The sequence below is a fragment of the Salminus brasiliensis genome, chromosome 12 (assembly GCF_030463535.1).
Source record: "Salminus brasiliensis chromosome 12, fSalBra1.hap2, whole genome shotgun sequence".
Taxonomy (NCBI): Eukaryota; Metazoa; Chordata; class Actinopteri; order Characiformes; family Bryconidae; genus Salminus; species Salminus brasiliensis.
The window spans coordinates 9,187,794-9,211,248 of NC_132889.1; the positions used below are offsets into that span (position 1 = coordinate 9,187,794).

Below are 23,455 nucleotides of genomic sequence, written 5' to 3' on the forward strand. Positions count from 1 at the left end.
TTTCAAGCCCACTTCATATGGTTAGTATGGCACAGTATAATAGTTTGCTATTCTGCCACTTAATCCTAGTACACACTACACCAATTAAATGCCAACAAACAAGAATAAATCTATTGACTTACATATGCATACATCCTTATATAATTGAAACAATTACTTCTACACCAAAGGCTGTACTCTCTGGAAGTAACATACAGACGTAAATTGAAGGCTTACCATCTGTGACTTGGTTCTCTCGCGTAAAAACTGCTCTTTGGTGGAAAACGTGGGTGGCTCTTAAAAGAGCCGTTGGGTTTTGATTATGCCGCGAACACTGTTTACTTGGAGCTGGTGTACTTGGTCACGGCTTTTGTGCCCTCGGACACGGCGTGCTTGGCCAACTCACCGGGAAGTAGCAGACGCACAGCGGTCTGGATCTCCCTGGAGGTGATAGTAGAACGCTTGTTGTAGTGAGCCAAACGAGAAGACTCACCGGCGATACGCTCGAAGATGTCGTTCACGAACGAGTTCATGATGCCCATCGCTTTGGAGGAGATACCAGTGTCTGGGTGGACCTGCTTCAGCACCTTATACACGTAGATAGCATAGCTTTCCTTCCTGGACTTTCTGCGCTTCTTGCCTCCTTTCCCGGCCGTCTTGGTCACGGCTTTCTTAGATCCCTTCTTCGGGGCGGACTTGGCTGGCTCAGGCATTCTGCTCGTCGTCGAATAAGACTGAAGAATGAGGGGGAGGTGACAAGCTCCAACATTATTTAGACTCTAACATTCTAATTAGACGAGTTTCCGCCTCCAGAATGCCGTCAAACGACCATTGGACAACAGTTGAATGCTCGCTTCTTCTCAACCCTCCGTTCCCGTCTCTCCACCCCCTCCCTCTCTCTTGCCTCCCTACACCCGCTTCCCCCTCCCCCTCCCCCTCCCCCTCCCCCTCCCCTCAGCAGCATTCTCTTTGTTCGCCTACCCGCGCATTTTTACCCGCTGTGCAGACGGTACAATTATTTTTTTGCCACACCGGCGTTGACGGCGACATTCTGATTTTATTCAAACGTATAGTTCTGATTTAATCAACACACACGGGGGGGAAAGGAAGACAATATGCACGTATGTACTATTTACATATATAATGTGTATTGAAGCTTATTATACACAGAAATATAATGTTTATTCCTTCTGAAGATTAACTTCTTAACACAGAGCGGCCGGGAGTTCCATGATCATCACTGACTTATTTGCAAATAAACAAACAAATAAGGGACGCAGACGGCTCAATGTTTATAAGGTTTTTAACACGTACAGTTCTGAATTCTAAAACAACGCACACGGGGGAAAATGGAAAAAGTAAGTATATCATTAGATCACTTTTTATTCCTCATGCAGGTTAACTACTTAAGTGTCCTGGAGATATTTTCATTTTTTCAAATTTTCATTCACTTATTGACTACCGTATTTAAAACAAACAAACTAACATGAAAAACAATCTCTTTTGTTGGATCTGTGGGTGGCTCTTAAAAGAGCCGTTGTGTTTAAGATTTGTTTAAGCCGAGCGTTTAACCTCCGAAGCCGTATAGAGTGCGTCCCTGGCGCTTCAGGGCGTACACCACATCCATAGCGGTGACGGTCTTTCTTTTAGCATGCTCGGTGTACGTGACTGCGTCCCTGATCACGTTCTCCAGGAACACTTTGAGCACACCGCGGGTCTCCTCGTAGATCAGACCGGAGATACGCTTGACGCCACCACGACGAGCCAGACGACGAATAGCCGGCTTAGTGATACCCTGGATGTTATCGCGAAGCACTTTACGATGACGCTTGGCGCCTCCTTTTCCAAGGCCTTTGCCTCCCTTGCCTCTGCCAGACATTCTCTCTGCTTCTTTTCCCAGTCGACGAGAAGAGAATCAATGAAGCTGCAGCACCCGAGGCACGCCTGTTATACCGCTCTATAGGACCTAGTTGAAAACAAGAGTGACGTCACACTATATTAGCTCCGTCTCATCTTCTAGACGCTGTACAGGAAAACAAGTGTTCTGTACCTACGTGACTAGACCACTCAAACATCGCATATATATAGGCACTGAGTGGGTAGCCACACAAAATAGAGTCAACTAGCTGAATTGTCTTTTGTTTCAGTTCGCTCTGGATGTACACATGTTCACAATTCAAAGTGCTCTATTTAGATAGTTTTAATGTGGATTTCATTAACACATAAGATGGTCATGTTGTTCATGTAACATGTGGTGTATTGCAACTTGGGGGGCAATCTGATAAGCCAAACAATAATAGCATCACTTTCCAATGTATTTGCAGCATGTCTTCCTTCTACTGCTTGCAGTTTCACAGTCTGGCCACACAATGGCATCCAGGCTCCACCGAGGGGGAGAGTCCATAGATTCAGAAGTCAAGTCAAATTTATTTGTACAGTGCTTTACATAATTAGTCATTAGTAAAAGACAGAGACAAATAAATAACGTAAGACATGAAGGATCAAAGACCCCCAGTGAGCATGCCAAACTAACAAGGGAGACCCATCCTCCTCTGGTCAGAACTATTTATAAATTACTGATAAAAGTTACCAAACCATCTATACTGTTGAACTGCTCTGATCACAATCATAATATATTAACCATGGTGTAACAGGAACAAACAACGGTTGCTACATAATATTGCAACACACACTGGATCATGCCTTTCCTTCACTGTGAATCCTTTAACTCCTCATGATTCAACTTTGTAAACTTTGTAAAGTCAAGCAGGTCTGAAAGCTAGGCTGTTCAGTTATAATTAGGAGTCATAATAACTTCAGAAATAGCTAGGTCTAATGATGAAGTCATTCATAAATACATACATAAATAAATAAATAAATCCCAGTGACTTAAGCCAGCCAGGCCTTAGCTTAACATGAATTTACAGTGACTCAAAGTAGGCTCATACTCATACACACAGCCTATGACTCCTTTTCACTAAATAGAAGTGGATAGGGGCCATGTGACCTTTGACCTTTAGAAAACAGTGATCAAATGTTTATTTGCAATTACAATGATAATATCATTATTATTAATACATGTCAACAAAGGCTACAACTCTTCTTTCTGAACCACAGAATGCCCTCAAATCTCCATAAATTATAATTGGTTGGGGACACAAAAACAATGGCACTCCACTACTCCCTAAATAGTGCACTACGTGAGTGTAGAAGCCATTATTATATGCACTCTGTAGGGAGTAGTGAGCTGTTTGGGAATTGGCAAACAAACTTCAGTTAAGACGCGGACACACTAGGTTTCTGTTGGCGTTTTTTTGCGAGCGAAATTAGCTACATTCATTTGTCGTTTCGGTAACTTCCGGAAAATATATTTCGTGAACAAACACTAATTAGCCAACTACACACGCCACCCGGCTCTAAAACCCAGAAGATACGCTGCTGGTAGCTTGGTTTAAGCACGACCGTTTGTCCCTCACTTGTTCCAATTGCACACGAGTCCGTATTATCGTATTACAGCCACCTAGCCATCGCGCTACTCTCCAAGTTAAGATAAGATAGTCCTTTATTAGTCCCGCAGTGGGGAAATTCTCATGTGAAAGTTAGCTAGCTAGCCTCTCGGTTACACGAGTAGCTGGGACACAAATCACCCAAGTCAACCACGACAGTTAACATAAATAAAGCTATATACACCGTTCATACTAAACCTTGGCTGCCTCGAGTGAGTTTGTATTTATCTGGCAACTATATACGCACTGGCCTGTGTTATTGTTTGTGCTAACCGAGATAGCTAACATGCTAATCGCTAACTTTGCGTACTTTTTATTCATACTACAACTCAGCAGGCGGTACTGTTCCGTGGTCAATAGGAAATTGCACCCCATAATTAGGCCCATGTTTGTGTTTGCTGTTTATGCCAGCTAGCTGCGTTAGCCACGCTGCTAATCGCTAAACTGGCTCCAAGTGCAACTCCACACATAGATCCAGCAACGGCAGTTATACATCGATTTGCTGTGACTGGGTGTAAAACATTGCTCTCGGCACAATGGAGTTTTCGAGTAATCGAGTTTTAACGTTAACGTTATCGTACTAACGGCACCACAACAGAGCTGAGCACACGCCCATTCCACGAAGCGACGCAAACTGTAATGAAAAAAGGACGACGTTTCACATGGACATGTATGAACATTAAAAGTAGCTAACATTTCTCTTAACACCACACATACCTAGGTCAGCTGTTGACTCAATATTGATGGCTGTTCACATATGCGCCTTGGTCTCACATACAACCAAGTAAGTCCAAACACTACATCACGCTATTCTAACTATGCAACCACACACTGAGATCACAGCTCTAAATGAGCCAATACATGGCACATTTGTCAATAGGCTGAACTTGTAGTTCATCGTGGGAATTGTAGTCATTGATCTTAACACTACAATATAAAGACACTGTGTCCACAAAGACTTTTAAATAAAAAAAGAACAAACACACATCAATTGAATGGTTGAATCTATAAAACACGATCCTTCCTCTATCAACACATATTGCTCAAACACATATAACCAGTACAGGGTATGTATTTGTGTTTGTATCTGTCAGAATGAATAGGCCCTCAAAGTTTACATCAAGCATGCCATATGTTTACAAATGAGAGTTGCGTGCACGCACGCACGCAAGCACACACACACACACACACACACGCCCCACTTATATATATTTACCATTTAGATTCCCCAGGTTTATGGTATACATATTCGAATAACAGTCATATGTGCAGACAAGCACAGAGGGGGTAAAAGTTGCTTTATGCAGAGGCCTTAGAAATATGATGAATGAAGTGTGGATACCATCTGGTGGTCAGAATATGAATCTGCAGGTCCAGATTACATTTGATATAGTTTTTAGATATAGTTACATTTATTTTCAGATATATTCCTTTTGGGTTTTTTTTTATTACTTTTTGTTGTACATTTACAGGGGCTGAAATGACCTAATGTAAGCTGATTCAAACAATGAAACATACAATAACACACAGAAACATGACATGACATCTAAATAGATGTAAACATTTGAACCCTGACTAAGATCACTAAGCTATAGCTTTGGATCAATAAAGCTAAGTGAATATACTGAGAATCAGTTACACTATACCAATTTTCTGTGTTACATTTACATTTACATTTACATTTACGGCATTTAGCAGACGCTCTTATCCAGAGCGACTTACAAAGTGCTTTGCTATTTACCAAAGAAAACCTCAGCTAGTTAGAATAGACTAATACAAAAGATACCTCCAAGCTTAGACATTACTAAACACAATACAATAAGGCGACCATAGAACTATTCGTCCAAGTACTCTCTGAAGAGGTGGGTCTTCAGTCTGCGTTTGAAGACAGCGAGCGACTCGGCCGTTCGGACATCCAGGGGCAGCTCGTTCCACCACTTTGGTGCCAGGACAGAAAAAAGCCTGGACGCTTGTCTTCCGCGGATTTTGAGGGATGGTGGGTCGAGCCGAGCCGTACTTGAAGCTCGAAGGGCTCTTGGTGCGGATCGGCTTTTGACCATTGCCATCAGATACGGAGGGGCTGGTCCGTTCTTGGCTTTGTAGGCCAGCGTCAGGGTTTTAAATCTGATGCGGGCAGCTACAGGAAGCCAGTGGAGAGAACGCAGCAGTGGAGTGACATGGCTAAATTTTGGGACATTGAAGACGACCCGTGCCGCTGCATTCTGGATGAGTTGCAGGGGCCTGATGGTGCGCAGAGGGAGACCAGCCAGAAGAGAGTTGCAGTGGTCAAGTCTGGAAGTGACGAGAGACTGAACAAGCACCTGGGTGGCCTCTCTAGAGAGGAAGGGTCGAATTCTCCGGATGTTGTACAGAAGAAATCTGCAGGACCGAGTTACGTTTGCAACATGACTTGAGAACGATAACTGATCATCCATCACTACACCAAGGCTGCGGGCTTCAGTAGAGGGAGTGACCAGTGAGTTCTCGAAGGTGATGGCAAGATCGTTTCTTGGTCCAGCAGTTCCCGGGATGTACAGCAACTCCGTCTTGCTGGGGTTCAGTTTGAGGTGGTGAGCCGCCATCCAAGACGAGACGTCGGCGAGGCATGCTGAGATACGGGCAGAAACCTGTGTGTCAGACGGTGGGAAAGAGAGCATGAGTTGAGTGTCGTCGGCGTAACAGTGGTAAGAGAATCCATGGGAGGATATCACTTTACCAAGAGAGTGAGTGTATAGTGAGAAAAGAAGAGGACCAAGAACTGAGCCTTGTGGAACGCCAGTGGAGAGACTACAAGGAGCGGACGTGTCGCCCTGCCACGTTACCTGGTATGAGCGTCCCTGCAGGTATGATGCGAACCATTGCCATGCAGAGCCGGTAATTCCAAGACCGGCAAGGATAGACAGGAGGATCTTGTGGTCCACTGTGTCAAAAGCTGCGGAGAGGTCAAGAAGGATCAGAACCGAGGACAGTCTGGCAGCTTTAGCTGCATGGAGCTTCTCTGTAACTGCAATGAGAGCAGTTTCAGTAGAGTGTGCAGCTTTGAAGCCAGACTGGTGGGGGTCCTGAAGATTGTTCAGAGTGAGAAAGAGAGACAGTTGGTTGTAGACGGAACGTTCGAGAATCTTTGAGAGGAAAGAGAGAAGAGAGATAGGTCTGTAGTTGCCGATGTCCAAGCTGTCTAGAGCTTGGGGACAGAATCTCTACTGCGGTTTACAAACACTGACATGACCTTTGCAGTCCTTTGTCCAGTTAGTACCCACACTGTTAACACTGACACAGGCCATTAGAAAATATCTTTACCAATGTGAAGTTCAAGGCATAGGTTGTAGCAAATTAATACAACCGTGCTAAAATGTTTAAAAACAGCACTTGACTAGCCTTAATACTTGGCACATGTGTCAATAGGCAGAACTTGTAGTAAGGCATCATGGGTGTTGTAGTCCCATGTAATCTAATACACTACAAGTTAAAGACACAGTGTCCACAGAGACATTTGAAGAAAGAAAGAACAAACACGAGTATAATGAATGGTATATTTTGCCTATAAGGGAAAAGCCCCTAATGAGGCCAACTGAAGCTACACGTGTTTACCATTTGTATCCCTCAGGTTTCCGCTATACATCTTCTAATAACTGTCATATTTGCCAGATTAGACAAACGCAGAGGGAGTGAAAGTTGCTTTATACAAAGGCATATAGACATATGATGCAGTTAATGGAAGAGAAAGAAGGATGGAAAGAAACTGCGGTAAGCAAAGTAAGTGCAGAGCTCATGATGAAGTCAGGGTGAGTGGAAGCAGTTTGGCTAGACCTACCCCTTAGGCTTCTGATGGAGTTTCAGTGCTAGGCCTTAAGACTATGTAGTCACAGAACGTGAATGAAGTGTGGATACCATCTGGTGGTCAGAATATGAATCTGCAGGTCCAAGTTACATTTATTTTCAGATATATTCCTTTTGGGGGTTTTTTATTACTTTTTGTTGTACATTTACAGGGGCTGAAATGACCTAATGTAAGCTGATTCAAACAATGAAACATACAATAACACACAGAAACATGACATGACATCTAAATAGATGTAAACATTTGAACCCTGACTAAGATCACTAAGCTATAGCTTTGGATCAATAAAGCTAAGTGAATATACTGAGAATCAGTTACACTATACCAATTTTCTGTGTTACATGGGGACAGAATCTCTACTGCGGTTTACAAACACTGACATGACCTTTGCAGTCCTTTGTCCAGTTAGTACCCACACTGTTAACACTGACACAGGTCATTAGAAAAGATCTTTACCAATGTGAAGTTCAAGGCATAGGTTGTAGCAAATTAATACAACCGTGCTAAAATGTTTAAAAACAGCACTTGACTAGCCTTAATACTTGGCACATGTGTCAATAGGCAGAACTTGTAGTAAGGCATCATGGGTGTTGTAGTCCCATGTAATCTAATACACTACAAGTTAAAGACACAGTGTCCACAGAGACATTTGAAGAAAGAAAGAACAAACACGAGTATAATGAATGGTATATTTTGCCTATAAGGGAAAAGCCCCTAATGAGGCCAACTAAAGCTACACGTGTTTACCATTTGTATCCCTCATGTTTCCGCTATACATCTTCTAATAACTGTCATATTTGCCAGATTAGACAAACGCAGAGAGAGTGAATGTTGCTTTATACAAAGGCATATAGACATGTGATGCAGTTAATGGAAGAGAAAGAAGGATGGAAAGAAACTGCGGTAAGCAAAGTAAGTGTAGAGCTCATGATGAAGTCAGGTTGAGTGGAAGCAGTTTGGCTAGACCTACCCCTTAGGCTTCTGATGGAGTTTCAGTGCTAGGCCTTAAGACTATGTAGTCTCAGAACGTGAACGAAGTGTGGATACCATCTGGTGGTCAGAATATGAATCTGCAGGTCCAAGTTACATTTATTTTCAGATATAGTTACATTTATTTTCAGATATATTCCTTTTGGGGTTTTTTTATTACTTTTTGTTGTACATTTACAGGGGCTGAAATGACCTAATGTAAGCTGATTCAAACAATGAAACATACAATAACACACAGAAACATGACATGACATCTAAATAGATGTAAACATTTGAACCCTGACTAAGATCACTAAGCTATAGCTTTGGATCAATAAAGCTATGTGAATATACTGAGAATCAGTTACACTATACCAATTTTCTGTGTTACATGGGGACAGAATCTCTACTGCGGTTTACAAACACTGACATGACCTTTGCAGTCCTTTGTCCAGTTAGTACCCACACTGTTAACACTGACACAGGCTATTAGAAAAGATCTTTACCAATGTGAAGTTCAAGGCATAGGTTGTAACAAATTAATACAACCGTGCTAAAATGTTTAAAAACAGCACTTGACTAGCCTTAATACTTGGCACATGTGTCAATAGGCAGAACTTGTAGTAAGGCATCATGGGTGTTGTAGTCCCATGTAATCTAATACACTACAAGTTAAAGACACAGTGTCCACAGAGACATTTGAAGAAAGAAAGAACAAACACGAGTATAATGAATGGTATATTTTGCCTATAAGGGAAAAGCCCCTAATGAGGCCAACTAAAGCTACACGTGTTTACCATTTGTATCCCTCAGGTTTCCGCTATACATCTTCTAATAACTGTCATATTTGCCAGATTAGACAAACGCAGAGAGAGTGAATGTTGCTTTATACAAAGGCATATAGACATGTGATGCAGTTAATGGAAGAGAAAGAAGGATGGAAAGAAACTGCGGTAAGCAAAGTAAGTGTAGAGCTAATGATGAAGTCAGGTTGAGTGGAAGCAGTTTGGCTAGACCTACCCCTTAGGCTTCTGATGGAGTTTCAGTGCTAGGCCTTAAGACTATGTAGTCACAGAACGTGAACAAAGTGTGGATACCATCTGGTGGTCAGAATATGAATCTGCAGGTCCAAGTTACATTTATTTTCAGATATAGTTACATTTATTTTCAGATATATTCCTTTTGAGGTTTTTTATTACTTTTTGTTGTACATTTACAGGGGCTGAAATGACCTAATGTAAGCTGATTCAAACAATGAAACATACAATAACACACAGAAACATGACATGACATCTAAATAGATGTAAACATTTGAACCCTGACTAAGATCACTAAGCTATAGCTTTGGATCAATAAAGCTAAGTGAATATACTGAGAATCAGTTACACTATACCAATTTTCTGTGTTACATGGGGACAGAATCTCTACTGCGGTTTACAAACACTGACATGACCTTTGCAGTCCTTTGTCCAGTTAGTACCCACACTGTTAACACTGACACAGGCCATTAGAAAATATCTTTACCAATGTGAAGTTCAAGGCATAGGTTGTAGCAAATTAATACAACCGTGCTAAAATGTTTAAAAACAGCACTTGACTAGCCTTAATACTTGGCACATGTGTCAATAGGCAGAACTTGTAGTAAGGCATCATGGGTGTTGTAGTCCCATGTAATCTAATACACTACAAGTTAAAGACACAGTGTCCACAGAGACATTTGAAGAAAGAAAGAACAAACACGAGTATAATGAATGGTATATTTTGCCTATAAGGGAAAAGCCCCTAATGAGGCCAACTGAAGCTACACGTGTTTACCATTTGTATCCCTCAGGTTTCCGCTATACATCTTCTAATAACTGTCATATTTGCCAGATTAGACAAACGCAGAGGGAGTGAAAGTTGCTTTATACAAAGGCATATAGACATATGATGCAGTTAATGGAAGAGAAAGAAGGATGGAAAGAAACTGCGGTAAGCAAAGTAAGTGCAGAGTTCATGATGAAGTCAGGGTGAGTGGAAGCAGTTTGGCTAGACCTACCCCTTAGGCTTCTGATGGAGTTTCAGTGCTAGGCCTTAAGACTATGTAGTCACAGAACGTGAATGAAGTGTGGATAACATCTGGTGGTCAGAATATGAATCTGCAGGTCCAAGTTACATTTATTTTCAGATATATTCCTTTTGGGGGTTTTTTATTACTTTTTGTTGTACATTTACAGGGGCTGAAATGACCTAATGTAAGCTGATTCAAACAATGAAACATACAATAACACACAGAAACATGACATGACATCTAAATAGATGTAAACATTTGAACCCTGACTAAGATCACTAAGCTATAGCTTTGGATCAATAAAGCTAAGTGAATATACTGAGAATCAGTTACACTATACCAATTTTCTGTGTTACATGGGGACAGAATCTCTACTGCGGTTTACAAACACTGACATGACCTTTGCAGTCCTTTGTCCAGTTAGTACCCACACTGTTAACACTGACACAGGCCATTAGAAAAGATCTTTACCAATGTGAAGTTCAAGGCATAGGTTGTAGCAAATTAATACAACCGTGCTAAAATGTTTAAAAACAGCACTTGACTAGCCTTAATCCTTGGCACATGTGTCAATAGGCAGAACTTGTAGTAAGGCATCATGGGTGTTGTAGTCCCATGTAATCTAATACACTACAAGTTAAAGACACAGTGTCCACAGAGACATTTGAAGAAAGAAAGAACAAACACGAGTATAATGAATGGTATATTTTGCCTATAAGGGAAAAGCCCCTAATGAGGCCAACTGAAGCTACACGTGTTTACCATTTGTATCCCTCAGGTTTCCGCTATACATCTTCTAATAACTGTCATATTTGCCAGATTAGACAAACGCAGAGGGAGTGAAAGTTGCTTTATACAAAGGCATATAGACATATGATGCAGTTAATGGAAGAGAAAGAAGGATGGAAAGAAACTGCGGTAAGCAAAGTAAGTGCAGAGCTCATGATGAAGTCAGGGTGAGTGGAAGCAGTTTGGCTAGACCTACCCCTTAGGCTTCTGATGGAGTTTCAGTGCTAGGCCTTAAGACTATGTAGTCACAGAACGTGAATGAAGTGTGGATACCATCTGGTGGTCAGAATATGAATCTGCAGGTCCAAGTTACATTTATTTTCAGATATATTCCTTTTGGGGGTTTTTTATTACTTTTTGTTGTACATTTACAGGGGCTGAAATGACCTAATGTAAGCTGATTCAAACAATGAAACATACAATAACACACAGAAACATGACATGACATCTAAATAGATGTAAACATTTGAACCCTGACTAAGATCACTAAGCTATAGCTTTGGATCAATAAAGCTAAGTGAATATACTGAGAATCAGTTACACTATACCAATTTTCTGTGTTACATGGGGACAGAATCTCTACTGCGGTTTACAAACACTGACATGACCTTTGCAGTCCTTTGTCCAGTTAGTACCCACACTGTTAACACTGACACAGGCCATTAGAAAATATCTTTACCAATGTGAAGTTCAAGGCATAGGTTGTAGCAAATTAATACAACCGTGCTAAAATGTTTAAAAACAGCACTTGACTAGCCTTAATACTTGGCACATGTGTCAATAGGCAGAACTTGTAGTAAGGCATCATGGGTGTTGTAGTCCCATGTAATCTAATACACTACAAGTTAAAGACACAGTGTCCACAGAGACATTTGAAGAAAGAAAGAACAAACACGAGTATAATGAATGGTATATTTTGCCTATAAGGGAAAAGCCCCTAATGAGGCCAACTGAAGCTACACGTGTTTACCATTTGTATGCCTCAGGTTTCCGCTATACATCTTCTAATAACTGTCATATTTGCCAGATTAGACAAACGCAGAGGGAGTGAAAGTTGCTTTATACAAAGGCATATAGACATATGATGCAGTTAATGGAAGAGAAAGAAGGATGGAAAGAAACTGCGGTAAGCAAAGTAAGTGCAGAGCTCATGATGAAGTCAGGGTGAGTGGAAGCAGTTTGGCTAGACCTACCCCTTAGGCTTCTGATGGAGTTTCAGTGCTAGGCCTTAAGACTATGTAGTCACAGAACGTGAATGAAGTGTGGATACCATCTGGTGGTCAGAATATGAATCTGCAGGTCCAAGTTACATTTATTTTCAGATATATTCCTTTTGGGGGTTTTTTATTACTTTTTGTTGTACATTTACAGGGGCTGAAATGACCTAATGTAAGCTGATTCAAACAATGAAACATACAATAACACACAGAAACATGACATGACATCTAAATAGATGTAAACATTTGAACCCTGACTAAGATCACTAAGCTATAGCTTTGGATCAATAAAGCTATGTGAATATACTGAGAATCAGTTACACTATACCAATTTTCTGTGTTACATGGGGACAGAATCTCTACTGCGGTTTACAAACACTGACATGACCTTTGCAGTCCTTTGTCCAGTTAGTACCCACACTGTTAACACTGACACAGGCTATTAGAAAAGATCTTTACCAATGTGAAGTTCAAGGCATAGGTTGTAGCAAATTAATACAACCGTGCTAAAATGTTTAAAAACAGCACTTGACTAGCCTTAATACTTGGCACATGTGTCAATAGGCAGAACTTGTAGTAAGGCATCATGGGTGTTGTAGTCCCATGTAATCTAATACACTACAAGTTAAAGACACAGTGTCCACAGAGACATTTGAAGAAAGAAAGAACAAACACGAGTATAATGAATGGTATATTTTGCCTATAAGGGAAAAGCCCCTAATGAGGCCAACTAAAGCTACACATGTTTACCATTTGTATCCCTCAGGTTTCCGCTATACATCTTCTAATAACTGTCATATTTGCCAGATTAGACAAACGCAGAGGGAATGAAAGTTGCTTTATACAAAGGCATATAGACATATGATGCAGTTAATGGAAGAGAAAGAAGGATGGAAAGAAACTGCGGTAAGCAAAGTAAGTGTAGAGCTCATGATGAAGTCAGGTTGAGTGGAAGCAGTTTGGCTAGACCTACCCCTTAGGCTTCTGATGGAGTTTCAGTGCTAGGCCTTAAGACTATGTAGTCACAGAACGTGAACAAAGTGTGGATACCATCTGGTGGTCAGAATATGAATCTGCAGGTCCAAGTTACATTTATTTTCAGATATAGTTACATTTATTTTCAGATATATTCCTTTTGAGTTTTTTTATTACTTTTTGTTGTACATTTACAGGGGCTGAAATGACCTAATGTAAGCTGATTCAAACAATGAAACATACAATAACACACAGAAACATGACATGACACCTAAATAGATGTAAACATTTGAACCCTGACTAAGATCACTAAGCTATAGCTTTGGATCAATAAAGCTAAGTGAATATACTGAGAATCAGTTACACTATACCAATTTTCTGTGTTACATGGGGACAGAATCTCTACTGCGGTTTACAAACACTGACATGACCTTTGCAGTCCTTTGTCCAGTTAGTACCCACACTGTTAACACTGACACAGGTCATTAGAAAAGATCTTTACCAATGTGAAGTTCAAGGCATAGGTTGTAGCAAATTAATACAACCGTGCTAAAATGTTTAAAAACAGCACTTGACTAGCCTTAATACTTGGCACATGTGTCAATAGGCAGAACTTGTAGTAAGGCATCATGGGTGTTGTAGTCCCATGTAATCTAATACACTACAAGTTAAAGACACAGTGTCCACAGAGACATTTGAAGAAAGAAAGAACAAACACGAGTATAATGAATGGTATATTTTGCCTATAAGGGAAAAGCCCCTAATGAGGCCAACTGAAGCTACACGTGTTTACCATTTGTATGCCTCAGGTTTCCGCTATACATCTTCTAATAACTGTCATATTTGCCAGATTAGACAAACGCAGAAGGAGTGAAAGTTGCTTTATACAAAGGCATATAGACATATGATGCAGTTAATGGAAGAGAAAGAAGGATGGAAAGAAACTGCGGTAAGCAAAGTAAGTGCAGAGCTCATGATGAAGTCAGGGTGAGTGGAAGCAGTTTGGCTAGACCTACCCCTTAGGCTTCTGATGGAGTTTCAGTGCTAGGCCTTAAGACTATGTAGTCACAGAACGTGAATGAAGTGTGGATACCATCTGGTGGTCAGAATATGAATCTGCAGGTCCAAGTTACATTTATTTTCAGATATATTCCTTTTGGGGTTTTTTTATTACTTTTTGTTGTACATTTACAGGGGCTGAAATGACCTAATGTAAGCTGATTCAAACAATGAAACATACAATAACACACAGAAACATGACATGACATCTAAATAGATGTAAACATTTGAACCCTGACTAAGATCACTAAGCTATAGCTTTGGATCAATAAAGCTAAGTGAATATACTGAGAATCAGTTACACTATACCAATTTTCTGTGTTACATGGGGACAGAATCTCTACTGCGGTTTACAAACACTGACATGACCTTTGCAGTCCTTTGTCCAGTTAGTACCCACACTGTTAACACTGACACAGGCCATTAGAAAATATCTTTACCAATGTGAAGTTCAAGGCATAGGTTGTAGCAAATTAATACAACTGTGCTAAAATGTTTAAAAACAGCACTTGACTAGCCTTAATACTTGGCACATGTGTCAATAGGCAGAACTTGTAGTAAGGCATCATGGGTGTTGTAGTCCCATGTAATCTAATACACTACAAGTTAAAGACACAGTGTCCACAGAGACATTTGAAGAAAGAAAGAACAAACACGAGTATAATGAATGGTATATTTTGCCTATAAGGGAAAAGCCCCTAATGAGGCCAACTAAAGCTACACGTGTTTACCATTTGTATCCCTCATGTTTCCGCTATACATCTTCTAATAACTGTCATATTTGCCAGATTAGACAAACGCAGAGAGAGTGAATGTTGCTTTATACAAAGGCATATAGACATGTGATGCAGTTAATGGAAGAGAAAGAAGGATGGAAAGAAACTGCGGTAAGCAAAGTAAGTGTAGAGCTCATGATGAAGTCAGGTTGAGTGGAAGCAGTTTGGCTAGACCTACCCCTTAGGCTTCTGATGGAGTTTCAGTGCTAGGCCTTAAGACTATGTAGTCACAGAACGTGAACGAAGTGTGGATACCATCTGGTGGTCAGAATATGAATCTGCAGGTCCAAGTTACATTTATTTTCAGATATAGTCACATTTATTTTCAGATATATTCCTTTTGGGGTTTTTTTATTACTTTTTGTTGTACATTTACAGGGGCTGAAATGACCTAATGTAAGCTGATTCAAACAATGAAACATACAATAACACACAGAAACATGACATGACATCTAAATAGATGTAAACATTTGAACCCTGACTAAGATCACTAAGCTATAGCTTTGGATCAATAAAGCTATGTGAATATACTGAGAATCAGTTACACTATACCAATTTTCTGTGTTACATGGGGACAGAATCTCTACTGCGGTTTACAAACACTGACATGACCTTTGCAGTCCTTTGTCCAGTTAGTACCCACACTGTTAACACTGACACAGGCTATTAGAAAAGATCTTTACCAATGTGAAGTTCAAGGCATAGGTTGTAGCAAATTAATACAACCGTGCTAAAATGTTTAAAAACAGCACTTGACTAGCCTTAATACTTGGCACATGTGTCAATAGGCAGAACTTGTAGTAAGGCATCATGGGTGTTGTAGTCCCATGTAATCTAATACACTACAAGTTAAAGACACAGTGTCCACAGAGACATTTGAAGAAAGAAAGAACACGAGTATAATGAATGGTATATTTTGCCTATAAGGGAAAAGCCCCTAATGAGGCCAACTAAAGCTACACATGTTTACCATTTGTATCCCTCAGGTTTCCGCTATACATCTTCTAATAACTGTCATATTTGCCAGATTAGACAAACGCAGAGGGAGTGAAAGTTGCTTTATAAAAAGGCATATAGACATATGATGCAGTTAATGGAAGAGAAAGAAGGATGGAAAGAAACTGCGGTAAGCAAAGTAAGTGTAGAGCTCATGATGAAGTCAGGGTGAGTGGAAGCAGTTTGGCTAGACCTACCCCTTAGGCTTCTGATGGAGTTTCAGTGCTAGGCCTTAAGACTATGTAGTCACAGAACGTGAATGAAGTGTGGATACCATCTGGTGGTCAGAATATGAATCTGCAGGTCCAAGTTACATTTATTTTCAGATATATTCCTTTTGGGGGTTTTTTATTACTTTTTGTTGTACATTTACAGGGGCTGAAATGACCTAATGTAAGCTGATTCAAACAATGAAACATACAATAACACACAGAAACATGACATGACATCTAAATAGATGTAAACATTTGAACCCTGACTAAGATCACTAAGCTATAGCTTTGGATCAATAAAGCTAAGTGAATATACTGAGAATCAGTTACACTATACCAATTTTCTGTGTTACATGGGGACAGAATCTCTACTGCGGTTTACAAACACTGACATGACCTTTGCAGTCCTTTGTCCAGTTAGTACCCACACTGTTAACACTGACACAGGCCATTAGAAAATATCTTTACCAATGTGAAGTTCAAGGCATAGGTTGTAGCAAATTAATACAACCGTGCTAAAATGTTTAAAAACAGCACTTGACTAGCCTTAATACTTGGCACATGTGTCAATAGGCAGAACTTGTAGTAAGGCATCATGGGTGTTGTAGTCCCATGTAATCTAATACACTACAAGTTAAAGACACAGTGTCCACAGAGACATTTGAAGAAAGAAAGAACAAACACGAGTATAATGAATGGTATATTTTGCCTATAAGGGAAAAGCCCCTAATGAGGCCAACTGAAGCTACACGTGTTTACCATTTGTATCCCTCAGGTTTCCGCTATACATCTTCTAATAACTGTCATATTTGCCAGATTAGACAAACGCAGAGGGAGTGAAAGTTGCTTTATACAAAGGCATATAGACATATGATGCAGTTAATGGAAGAGAAAGAAGGATGGAAAGAAACTGCGGTAAGCAAAGTAAGTGCAGAGCTCATGATGAAGTCAGGGTGAGTGGAAGCAGTTTGGCTAGACCTACCCCTTAGGCTTCTGATGGAGTTTCAGTGCTAGGCCTTAAGACTATGTAGTCACAGAACGTGAATGAAGTGTGGATACCATCTGGTGGTCAGAATATGAATCTGCAGGTCCAAGTTACATTTATTTTCAGATATATTCCTTTTGGGGGTTTTTTATTACTTTTTGTTGTACATTTACAGGGGCTGAAATGACCTAATGTAAGCTGATTCAAACAATGAAACATACAATAACACACAGAAACATGACATGACATCTAAATAGATGTAAACATTTGAACCCTGACTAAGATCACTAAGCTATAGCTTTGGATCAATAAAGCTAAGTGAATATACTGAGAATCAGTTACACTATACCAATTTTCTGTGTTACATGGGGACAGAATCTCTACTGCGGTTTACAAACACTGACATGACCTTTGCAGTCCTTTGTCCAGTTAGTACCCACACTGTTAACACTGACACAGGCCATTAGAAAATATCTTTACCAATGTGAAGTTCAAGGCATAGGTTGTAGCAAATTAATACAACCGTGCTAAAATGTTTAAAAACAGCACTTGACTAGCCTTAATACTTGGCACATGTGTCAATAGGCAGAACTTGTAGTAAGGCATCATGGGTGTTGTAGTCCCATGTAATCTAATACACTACAAGTTAAAGACACAGTGTCCACAGAGACATTTGAAGAAAGAAAGAACAAACACGAGTATAATGAATGGTATATTTTGCCTATAAGGGAAAAGCCCCTAATGAGGCCAACTGAAGCTACACGTGTTTACCATTTGTATCCCTCAGGTTTCCGCTATACATCTTCTAATAACTGTCATATTTGCCAGATTAGACAAACGCAGAGGGAGTGAAAGTTGCTTTATACAAAGGCATATAGACATATGATGCAGTTAATGGAAGAGAAAGAAGGATGGAAAGAAACTGCGGTAAGCAAAGTAAGTGCAGAGCTCATGATGAAGTCAGGGTGAGTGGAAGCAGTTTGGCTAGACCTACCCCTTAGGCTTCTGATGGAGTTTCAGTGCTAGGCCTTAAGACTATGTAGTCACAGAACGTGAATGAAGTGTGGATACCATCTGGTGGTCAGAATATGAATCTGCAGGTCCAAGTTACATTTATTTTCAGATATATTCCTTTTGGGGGTTTTTTATTACTTTTTGTTGTACATTTACAGGGGCTGAAATGACCTAATGTAAGCTGATTCAAACAATGAAACATACAATAACACACAGAAACATGACATGACATCTAAATAGATGTAAACATTTGAACCCTGACTAAGATCACTAAGCTATAGCTTTGGATCAATAAAGCTAAGTGAATATACTGAGAATCAGTTACACTATACCAATTTTCTGTGTTACATGGGGACAGAATCTCTACTGCGGTTTACAAACACTGACATGACCTTTGCAGTCCTTTGTCCAGTTAGTACCCACACTGTTAACACTGACACAGGCCATTAGAAAAGATCTTTACCAATGTGAAGTTCAAGGCATAGGTTGTAGCAAATTAATACAACCGTGCTAAAATGTTTAAAAACAGCACTTGACTAGCCTTAATACTTGGCACATGTGTCAATAGGCAGAACTTGTAGTAAGGCATCATGGGTGTTGTAGTCCCATGTAATCTAATACACTACAAGTTAAAGACACAGTGTCCACAGAGACATTTGAAGAAAGAAAGAACAAACACGAGTATAATGAATGGTATATTTTGCCTATAAGGGAAAAGCCCCTAATGAGGCCAACTAAAGCTACACGTGTTTACCATTTGTATCCCTCATGTTTCCGCTATACATCTTCTAATAACTGTCATATTTGCCAGATTAGACAAACGCAGAGAGAGTGAATGTTGCTTTATACAAAGGCATATAGACATGTGATGCAGTTAATGGAAGAGAAAGAAGGATGGAAAGAAACTGCGGTAAGCAAAGTAAGTGTAGAGCTCATGATGAAGTCAGGGTGAGTGGAAGCAGTTTGGCTAGACCTACCCCTTAGGCTTCTGATGGAGTTTCAGTGCTAGGCCTTAAGACTATGTAGTCACAGAACATGAATGAAGTGTGGATACCACCTGGTGGTCAGAATATGAATCTGCAGGTCCAAGTTACATTTATTTTCAGATATAGTTACATTTATTTTCAGATATATTCCTTTTGGGGTTTTTTATTACTTTTTGTTGTACATTTACAGGGGCTGAAATGACCTAATGTAAGCTGATTCAAACAATGAAACATACAATAACACACAGAAACATGACATGACATCTAAATAGATGTAAACATTTGAACCCTGACTAAGATCACTAAGCTATAGCTTTCGATCAATAAAGCTAAGTGAATATACTGAGAATCAGTTACACTATACCAATTTTCTGTGTTACATGGGGACAGAATCTCTACTGCGGTTTACAAACACTGACATGACCTTTGCAGTCCTTTGTCCAGTTAGTACCCACACTGTTAACACTGACACAGGCCATTAGAAAATATCTTTACCAATGTGAAGTTCAAGGCATAGGTTGTAGCAAATTAATACAACCGTGCTAAAATGTTTAAAAACAGCACTTGACTAGCCTTAATACTTGGCACATGTGTCAATAGGCAGAACTTGTAGTAAGGCATCATGGGTGTTGTAGTCCCATGTAATCTAATACACTACAAGTTAAAGACACAGTGTCCACAGAGACATTTGAAGAAAGAAAGAACAAACACGAGTATAATGAATGGTATATTTTGCCTATAAGGGAAAAGCCCCTAATGAGGCCAACTGAAGCTACACGTGTTTACCATTTGTATGCCTCAGGTTTCCGCTATACATCTTCTAATAACTGTCATATTTGCCAGATTAGACAAACGCAGAGGGAGTGAAAGTTGCTTTATACAAAGGCATATAGACATATGATGCAGTTAATGGAAGAGAAAGAAGGATGGAAAGAAACTGCGGTAAGCAAAGTAAGTGCAGAGCTCATGATGAAGTCAGGTTGAGTGGAAGCAGTTTGGCTAGACCTACCCCTTAGGCTTCTGATGGAGTTTCAGTGCTAGGCCTTAAGACTATGTAGTCACAGAACGTGAATGAAGTGTGGATACCATCTGGTGGTCAGAATATGAATCTGCAGGTCCAAGTTACATTTATTTTCAGATATATTCCTTTTGGGGTTTTTTTATTACTTTTTGTTGTACATTTACAGGGGCTGAAATGACCTAATGTAAGCTGATTCAAACAATGAAACATACAATAACACACAGAAACATGACATGACATCCAAATAGATGTAAACATTTGAACCCTGACTAAGATCACTAAGCTATAGCTTTGGATCAATAAAGCTAAGTGAATATACTGAGAATCAGTTACACTATACCAATTTTCTGTGTTACATGGGGACAGAATCTCTACTGCGGTTTAAAAAAACTGACATGACCTTTGCAGTCCTTTGTCCAGTTAGTACCCACACTGTTAACACTGACACAGGCCATTAGAAAAGATCTTTACCAATGTGAAGTTCAAGGCATAGGTTGTAGCAAATTAATACAACCGTGCTAAAATGTTTAAAAACAGCACTTGACTAGCCTTAATACTTGGCACATGTGACAATAGGCAGAACTTGTAGTAAGGCATCATGGGTGTTGTAGTCCCATGTAATCTAATACACTACAAGTTAAAGACACAGTGTCCACAGAGACATTTGAAGAAAGAAAGAACAAACACGAGTATAATGAATGGTATATTTTGCCTATAAGGGAAAAGCCCCTAATGAGGCCAACTAAAGCTACACGTGTTTACCATTTGTATCCCTCAGGTTTCCGCTATACATCTTCTAATAACTGTCATATTTGCCAGATTAGACAAACGCAGAGAGAGTGAATGTTGCTTTATACAAAGGCATATAGACATGTGATGCAGTTAATGGAAGAGAAAGAAGGATGGAAAGAAACTGCGGTAAGCAAAGTAAGTGTAGAGCTCATGATGAAGTCAGGGTGAGTGGAAGCAGTTTGGCTAGACCTACCCCTTAGGCTTCTGATGGAGTTTCAGTGCTAGGCCTTAAGACTATGTAGTCACAGAACATGAACGAAGTGTGGATACCACCTGGTGGTCAGAATATGAATCTGCAGGTCCAAGTTACATTTATTTTCAGATATAGTTACATTTATTTTCAGATATATTCCTTTTGGGGGTTTTTTATTACTTTTTGTTGTACATTTACAGGGGCTGAAATGACCTAATGTAAGCTGATTCAAACAATGAAACATACAATAACACACAGAAACATGACATGACATCTAAATAGATGTAAACATTTGAACCCTGACTAAGATCACTAAGCTATAGCTTTGGATCAATAAAGCTAAGTGAATATACTGAGAATCAGTTACACTATACCAATTTTCTGTGTTACATGGGGACATAATCTCTACTGCGGTTTACAAACACTGACATGACCTTTGCAGTCCTTTGTCCAGTTAGTACCCACACTGTTAACACTGACACAGGCCATTAGAAAATATCTTTACCAATGTGAAGTTCAAGGCATAGGTTGTAGCAAATTAATACAACCGTGCTAAAATGTTTAAAAACAGCACTTGACAAGCCTTAATACTTGGCACATGTGTCAATAGGCAGAACTTGTAGTAAGGCATCATGGGTGTTGTAGTCCCATGTAATCTAATACACTACAAGTTAAAGACACAGTGTCCACAGAGACATTTGAAGAAAGAAAGAAAAAACACGAGTATAATGAATGGTATATTTTGCCTACAAGGGAAAAGACCCTAATGAGGCCAACTAAAGCTACACGTGTTTACCATTTGTATCCCTCAGGTTTCCGCTATACATCTTCTAATAACTGTCATATTTGCCAGATTAGACAAACGCAGAGAGAGTGAATGTTGCTTTATACAAAGGCATATAGACATATGATGCAGTTAATGGAAGAGAAAGAAGGATGGAAAGAAACTGCGGTAAGCAAAGTAAGTGTAGAGCTCATGATGAAGTCAGGGTGAGTGGAAGCAGTTTGGCTAGACCTACCCCTTAGGCTTCTGATGGAGTTTCAGTGCAAGGCCTTAAGACTATGTAGTCACAGAACGTGAATGAAGTGTGGATACCATCTGGTGGTCAGAATATGAATCTGCAGGTCCAAGTTACATTTATTTTCAGATATATTCCTTTTGGGGGTTTTTTATTACTTTTTGTTGTACATTTCCAGGGCTGAAATGACCTAATGTAAGCTGATTCAAACAATGAAACATACAATAACACACAGAAACATGACATGACATCTAAATAGATGTAAACATTTGAACCCTGACTAAGATCATTAAGCTATAGCTTTGGATCAATAAAGCTAAGTGAATATACTGAGAATCAGTTTCACTATACCAATGTTCTGTGGTACATGGGGACAGAATCTCTACTGCGGTTTACAAACACTGACATGACCTTTGCAGTCCTTTGTCCAGTTAGTACCCACACTGTTAACACTGACACAGGCCATTAGAAAAGATCTTTACCAATGTGAAGTTCAAGGCATAGGTTGTAGCAAATTAATACAACCGTGCTAAAATGTTTAAAAACAGCACTTGACTAGCCTTAATACTTGGCACATGTGTCAATAGGCAGAACTTGTAGTAAGGCATCATGGGTGTTGTAGTCCCATGTAATCTAATACACTACAAGTTAAAGACACAGTGTCCACAGAGACATTTGAAGAAAGAAAGAACAAACACGAGTATAATGAATGGTATATTTTGCCTATAAGGGAAAAGCCCCTAATGAGGCCAACTAAAGCTACACGTGTTTACCATTTGTATCCCTCAGGTTTCCGCTATACATCTTCTAATAACTGTCATATTTGCCAGATTAGACAAATGCAGAGAGAGTGAATGTTGCTTTATACAAAGGCATATAGACATATGATGCAGTTAATGGAAGAGAAAGAAGGATGGAAAGAAACTGCGGTAAGCAAAGTAAGTGCAGAGCTCATGATGAAGTCAGGGTGAGTGGAAGCAGTTTGGCTAGACCTACCCCTTAGGCTTCTGATGGAGTTTCAGTGCTAGGCCTTAAGACTATGTAGTCACAGAACGTGAATGAAGTGTGGATACCAT

General features: G+C 39.8%; 2 protein-coding genes across 2 annotated transcripts; both read right to left on the bottom strand.

Annotated features, from left to right (window-relative positions):
- Positions 1–317: 317 nt before the first annotated feature.
- LOC140574326 (histone H2B) lies at positions 318–692 on the bottom strand. Its single transcript, XM_072694116.1, has one exon. The coding sequence runs from the start codon at positions 690–692 to the stop codon at positions 318–320; it is 375 nt and encodes a 124-aa protein (XP_072550217.1).
- An 854-nt stretch (positions 693–1,546) lies between these two features.
- LOC140574406 (histone H4) lies at positions 1,547–1,858 on the bottom strand. Its single transcript, XM_072694228.1, has one exon. The coding sequence runs from the start codon at positions 1,856–1,858 to the stop codon at positions 1,547–1,549; it is 312 nt and encodes a 103-aa protein (XP_072550329.1).
- Between the last annotated feature and the right edge of the window lie 21,597 nt (positions 1,859–23,455).